The sequence below is a fragment of the Gopherus flavomarginatus genome, chromosome 5 (genome assembly GCF_025201925.1).
Source record: "Gopherus flavomarginatus isolate rGopFla2 chromosome 5, rGopFla2.mat.asm, whole genome shotgun sequence".
NCBI classification, from domain to species: domain Eukaryota; kingdom Metazoa; phylum Chordata; order Testudines; family Testudinidae; genus Gopherus; species Gopherus flavomarginatus.
In genome coordinates, this window is record NC_066621.1 from 113,357,493 (window position 1) to 113,364,393 (window position 6,901).

The 6,901-nt window shown below is 45.5% G+C and overlaps 1 protein-coding gene across 1 annotated transcript; it reads right to left on the minus strand.

Moving 5' to 3' along the window:
• Positions 1–2,545: 2,545 nt before the first annotated feature.
• NFKBIA (NFKB inhibitor alpha) lies at positions 2,546–6,901 on the minus strand. Its single transcript, XM_050953953.1, has 6 exons — positions 6,535–6,901; positions 5,952–6,060; positions 5,186–5,396; positions 4,525–4,613; positions 4,143–4,403; positions 2,546–3,267 (listed from the first exon to the last, which is right to left on the minus strand). The coding sequence occupies exons 1-6, from the start codon at positions 6,792–6,794 to the stop codon at positions 3,220–3,222; spliced, it is 978 nt and encodes a 325-aa protein (XP_050809910.1). The 5' UTR covers positions 6,795–6,901; the 3' UTR covers positions 2,546–3,219.

Here is a 6,901-nt window from a genome sequence, read left to right on the forward strand (position 1 = left end):
CACTATGCGTTTAAACCGATTTTAGCAGTGTTAAAGGGCTCTTTCAATAGGACTCTTTAATTCGGTTTCTGTACTCCTCGCCGACGAGAGGAGTACCACTAAAATCGGTATTACCATATCGGATTAGGGTTAGTGTGGCCGCAAATCGACAGTATTGGCCTCCGGGCAGTATCCCACAGTGCACCACTGTGACCGCTCTGGACAGCAATCTGAACTCGGATGCAGTGGCCAGATAAACAGGAAAAGCCCCGCAAAATTTTGATTTTCATCTCCTGTTTGCCCAGTGTGGAGCTCTGATCAGCACGGGTGGCAATGCAGTCCCAAATCCAAAAAGAGCTCCAGCATGGACCGTACGGGAGATACTGGATCTGATCGCTGTATGGGGAAATAAATCTGTTCTATCATAGCTCCGTTACAGAAGATGAAATGCCAAAGCGTTTGAAAAAAAAATCTACAGGCTACATAATGCTGCGTGACAAGCATAACAGGAAGCCAGAGACTCAAATGGATGCTCATGGAGGGAGGGAGGGGGTACTGAGGACTCCAGCTATCCCACAGTCCCCTGCAGTCTCCGAAAAGTATTTGCATTATTGGCTGAGCTCCCAATGCCCGTAGGTTCAAACACATTGTCTGGCGTGGTTCAGGGAATAGCTCGTCAATGTACCCCATCCCCCCACCACGTGAAAAAAAAGGGACAAAAAATCGTTTCTTGACTTTTTTTAACGTCACCTTATGTCTACTGAATGCTGCTGGTAGACGTGATGCTGCGGCAGTAATGTGCAGTATCCGCTGTTTTCCCCTCCCTGGTGGCAGATGGTACAACATGCCTGATAACTGCTGAATATCCCTGGCTGACCTCAGGAGCGCCTGGGTGAAAATAGGAATGATTCCTGGTCATTCCCAGTAGATGGGACAGAATGGCTGGTAACTATCCTCATCATAGCAACTGGGGGCTGAGCTCTATTAGCCCCCTCCCTTATCTGTGTAAAGAAAAGATTCTGTACTGCCTGGACTAGCATAGCAGCGGCATGCTGGGCTCCTCTCTTCCGCACTGCTTAATGTCCTGCCTGGACTATCATAGCACCAGGAGGCTGCCTCCTCCTCATTTTATCTCACTAACAAGTCACTGTTTGTTATTCCTGCATTCTTTATAACTTCATGACACAAATGGGGGGGACACTGCCACGGTAGCCCAGGAAGGTTGGGGGAGGAGGGAAGCAACGGGTGGGGTTGTTGCAGGGGCACCCACTGTGAATAGCATGTAGCTCATCATTTCTGCAGGATCTGACACAGAGCAGCTGTGTTCTCTGATACACACTGGTTCTCTAGTACACTTGCCCCATATTCTAGGCAGGACTGACTTTATTTTTAGAAACCATAAAGGAGGAATTGACTCGGGGAGTCATTCCCCGTTTTGCTTTTGCGCCCCCGGCCGATCTCAGCCAGGGGCAGCTATGATAGCAGCAGACAGCACAGGACAGATAACCATCATCTCATTGCCAAATTACACTAGCAGCAGACAGTACAGAACTGGTAACCATCTCTGCTATCATGCAAAAGCAAATGAATGCTGCTGTGTAGCGCTGGAGTATCGCCTCTGTCCGCGGCATCCAGTACACATACGGTGACTGGAAAAAAAAAAAAGCTGAACGGGCTCCATGGTTGCTGTGCTATGGCATCTGCCAGGGCAATCCAGGGAAAAAGGGCACGAAATGATTGTCTGCCGTTGCTTTCCCGGAGGAAGGAATGACTGACGACATTTACCCAGAACCACCTGCGACAATGATTTTTGCCCCATCAGCCACTGGGCTCTCAACCCAGAATTCTAAGGGGTGGGGGAGACTGCGGGAACTATGGGATAGCTACGGAATAGCTACCCACAGTGCAACGCTCCGGAAATCGACACTAGCCTAGGACCATGGATGCACACTGCCGAATTAATGTGGTTAGTGTGGCCGCGTACACTCGACTTTGTACAATCTGTTTTATAAAACCGGTTTATGTAAAATCGGAATTATCCCGTAGTGTAGACCTACCCTCTGAGTGCAACACACCCCCTTATAAATTAAAAACACTTTTTATATATTTAACACCATTATAACTGCTGGAAATAAAGTGGGGTTTGGGGTAGATGGTGACAGCTCGCAAACCCCCCCCCCCATGTAACAACCTTGCAATCCCTTGAAGGGTCAGGGCTCCCAATTTGAGAACGCCTGTATTAGGGCTACACCCTACACACCTGCTGACAATTTATGTAGCGGATTTGGTGTTGGGTCTGGAGCAGATGTCTATTCTTGTGGGAGAGGAAAAATATTTACTATCAGATTTGTAAGGTAGGGAGAGGAACTGAAGATGATAGAAATGTGCTCCCAGAAAGAAAGTTAACTCAACGTTCTTGTCCAGCAGAGATTCACTGCATTAACAACTGTGGTGTTGGGTCTGAATAAACTTTCTTCCTCACAGCTGCAGATGAGAGAGAGATGGGTCAGTGAGCTAACTCTCCTCTAAAAGACAGGAATGTGAACCAGTCCAATGACAAACCAAGGACTTAACATTTTTTTAATAAATATACATTTCAGGTATCAAAATAATTATAAACAAAATATACAATATATACAACTGCTAAAATTTAGCAATCATGCCACATACATAGGGAAATACACTGTTTCCAATGCAGAGAGTTAACATTATTGCTACCTTTCCCATAAAAACCAAGAGGTCATTCTTTTGTTTCAATTCCTCTACAGTACAAAGAGCAGCTGAGGTCAGTCATTAGGCGCTATTACAATCAGCCCAACAGAAATCTATGCAATTTCTTCCAGCAGATAGGATACTCGTGTGAACCTGTCCAGCTACGTAGGGGGAAGCAACTCCACAGAAAAACTCACTAGTCATCTCTCAGATACATTCTTCTACCCAAAACGAATATTCAGGTGGATCCAGTAGTCCGTTGTCCTCACACTGTTCATACATTTTGACAACCAGTTAATCCATAACTGGCACAAATAAACATAGATTTCTACTGACGTTACACATCCAACTCCCATTAGTAAAAGTATGGGTCAGAATGTGAAACCTGCTGTTATAACGACATAGTCCATGGTGTGCAGTGTAGTATTTCTACATTTTTTTCACATTTTATCATTTTTTAAAAGAAAATAGTCAGCTTCCTATACATATATATATATATAGTCATGTCCTTTAAGAGAAACCTCTTCTTCAAAATGCCAGCTGTCGTCCTCCAATAACACAGTCATCATACATTATCTAGAAGGAAAAAAAAAAAAAAAATATATATATATATATATACACACACACAGAGGTTAATGCAGAGTTGTACAAGTAGCACTCCGAGTTCACCTTGAAGAATCTCAGGCCAAATTCTGCTTGCCTTGACTTCAACACCACCACTCCCAAGAGTTAAGGCAAGCAGGATCTGAAATGAACTCTTTAGAAGTATTCAATAATAAATGATAATATAGATTCTTGAGAAAAAAATTTGTAAGTCATGTGGAGAAATATATATTTTAGAAGGAAACAAACCAAAACTTTATGTCACAAATGCAGTAGATACACTAGCTATCTTCAAAAGAAAACTATGGAGAGAGAGGCACATACTGCGACACTAGTTTTAGCAACCTTCTTTCCCTTATATATTTGTATATGCCATTTGTGTACTTTTATATTGCATTTTTAATGCTCATTCAATAAAATCCTGATAACAAAAAATAGAGTGCTAGATTTCATGTTCCTTAAATGAACAAATTTCTCTTTGAAATCATGGGGGTTGGGAGAGGATTTGCTTGATTAACATGTGCAAAATAACTGGCCCAGAGTAAGAGGAAAGTTTGTCTAATTTACACTTTGATTTTGTAAATAAATGTTACAGGATTAGCTCTGGGTGTCCAATGCCTAGGTCCTGTCCTATATTCCAAATACCTGCTATTTAAGTTTTTTAGTTTACTTTGCGTTTGTAGGTGAATTATATGTAATACAGTTAATAGGCCATCAAAGCATCAGGAAAAACACACAACCTTAGAGTTGTGTGCATGTTTCCCCGACAACTTTAATGGGAGCCATGTAGATGCACATAAGGGCAAAATTTAGCCCTTCCTTATAAAAGGGTGAAAATAACTACTTACTTCATCCTCTGTGAATTCTGATTCTGATTCACAGCTCTCCTCATCCTCACTTTCTGGTAGCATTTGTAGGTCAGCCGTGGTTAAGTGCTTCAGCTGCTCCTGTATGCTAAAGCTGTCTCTTCCCCACGTGAGCTGGTATGGAGAATAGCCCTGGTAGGTCACTTTGTTCACATCAGCCCCATGTTTTACCAGAAGCGACACCAGTTCTGAATTCTGCAGGTCTACAGCTAAGTGGAGGGCAGTTCTGCCATTACAAGGCTCCTGGTTAATAAAAATAAAAGTTCATTTAATATCAGGATAGTTAGACTTGGCATTACCAAAACTGTACATTCCTACTCCAGCACCATCATGTTTGGATAAACAAAGAGCTTCAAATACACACCTGAGCATTGACATCTGCTCCCAAGGACAGCAAATATTCTACTATAGCCAGATACCCATGAATAGATGCCAAATGGAGACACGTGTGTCCTGTAAAACAAGAACATAGATAAAAATTAAGTACTTCTACTTTAATGCATTATCAGTCACTTTAGTCTAAACACTAACACACTATCATCATATATTCGGGTTGAAATATAATCACCATTATCCAAACTGAACGTAAATTGTCCTATGTGAACTTTATATTGTGCATGGATGATCAGATAAATTAAAAGGCATCTTTATTTCTTAGATACTATGTCTTTTTTTCCACCCAGTGTTAGAGTGGAACTTGTTTTAACAAAAAAGAAACAGAAAAATGTAAAAATGTCTACAATTAAAAAAACCCAAACAAACAGCTAAACACTGCTAACTAAAAACCAGAGGATAAAGTTGAAGAATGTGAGAGCCATAGTGAAGCACTGGCAGGTAGGAGGGCTGGAACTTATTCCTAGCTCCAGCCCTAACTGCAGTGTGATTTCAGGGAAGTCACTTTATTGCTAGGCCTCAACCTCCCCATCTGTAAAATGGGAATCATAATGTTTATCCACCTTTATAAAGCTCTCTGAGATCTATGTGACAGAAGCACTAGATGCTAAGAATTATATTTATAGATATACCATTGTAGTTGGCAGACCGTAGGACTGAATCTAGGTGGTGCTGCTGGCAGTACTGAGTGAGGACACTGACAGCTCTGACAGAGCCCTGCTCACAGGCAATATGAAGTGGTGTATTTCCTCGGAAGTCTCTGATCTCTGGGTCACATCCGGCCTTGAGAAGAATCTCAACAATTTCAGCCTGATCTGTGATTACTGCCAGGTGAAGTGGCGTCTACAATAAAAAAAAAAGAAAAACAAAACTATTGTAAAGTACATTACAAACAGGAAATACGTTAGAGACATCATCGGAGCACAGAACCCTTCAGCCACTTGGTGATTCTAGCTCAACTTCTTAAAAATAACATAAGAATTTGCTTAATATTTCGTGCTCACCAGGAACACTGTATTCAAGAATCAACAGAGTTCCCTTTTAGCCTGGGAGTGACTGATTTCAGGCTCTCTTGACAGCAGAGGGAGATACAAATAAAAAGTATATTTTATATGGCAAACAATGGATGAGTGGAACCCACCATAGTATATTTTAAAGCAATTGTGCTTTAAAATGCCATTGTCAAGGAGAATATTGGCTGCAGACAAACACAAGTTTGTCCCAGGCAATCTTATCGGGTTTTTCTTTTTTTTTGTGGGGGGGGGAGAAGGGGTGTCATATACGAGTTGATTAAATATCTGTCAATTGTAAAAGTTTGTTTTAGAGAGTTACTGAAGTCACCAAGAGGGTTGGGGCCGCTTGGCTTGTTTGGGCTGGAAGGCAGATGGTTTAAAATACCTGGTTTAGGTTATTCTGAAAGTTCAGGAAGGCAGGATTGGCAGTAGCCTGGCGAATGACTTCCACACTCCAGGCCTTTTCTTCGTGAATAATTGCCAAGTGGAGAAATCTACAAGAGGGAACAGAACAAACAACCCCTCGAAGTCGGTCCGAGAACAATGAGCTGGGGGGGGGGTCGGGTCACATCAGGCCAGGGCCCCAGCAGCCAGCCCGGGCAATGCCCCGGCAGTCACGTGCACACGCAGCAGGCGGCTTTCGCAAGCCCGGGGTTTTCGGAGGCAGCTGCCTGGTGTTTTCCGCAGGGTTGTTATGAGCTGAGTGTTCCTGGCAGCGGGCCAGGGACTTTCCACCGCACCTTCCCCCTCCGCCCAGCCGGGCGCCGGCCCCGCCCCGCCCCGCGAGCAAACTCTGTACTTCCCCCTCCGGCCGGGCTGGCGCGCGGCCAGCCCCGGGCACCGACCCGTGCGGCACCAGCCCCGCGCGCCCGCCCGCCGGCGGCGGTCTCAGCGCAGCCCCCTCGGCCACAGCTCCGTGCGTTCCCCTCGTGGCGCCCCCGTACAGCCGGCGCGGGACACACACTTACGTGTCTCCGTCCTCAGTCACTTGCTGTTGCCAAGGCTCGGCCGGCTGGTGCGGCGCCCCCCGCTCCTCCGGGGGCTGGAGCCTGATGTCCGTCAGCTCCTTCACCAGCAGCTCGTACTCCTCCTCCTTCATGGAGTCCAGCCCGCTGTCGTGCCGGTCGTCCTGCAGCAAGCCGAGCTGCCGCTCCTTCTTCAGCGGCTCGGCGCGGTTCTCCATCGCGGAGTCCCCGCGCTCAGCCGGGTTGTAGCTGGGCTGGAACATGGCTCGGCCTCCGCGAGCACAGCGCTAAATCCCCCTCGGCTCCTTCAGAAGCGACCCAAGTCCCAGGCTCAGCGGCGGCGGCAGGCGGCACCCGAGTGAGCGCGGCG

Bases quoted from the DNA above. Each gene is read 5' to 3' on its own strand.
- NFKBIA (XM_050953953.1), bottom strand. From the start codon at position 6,794: ATGTTCCAGCCCAGCTACAACCCGGCTGAGCGCGGGGACTCCGCGATG. The intron at 4,614-5,185 runs GTATATCTATAA...CTTGTTTTACAG, and splicing joins ACGGTCTGCCAACTACAATG to GACACACGTGTCTCCATTTG. The intron at 4,404-4,524 runs GTGTGTATTTGA...TTTATTAACCAG, and splicing joins GAGCAGATGTCAATGCTCAG to GAGCCTTGTAATGGCAGAAC.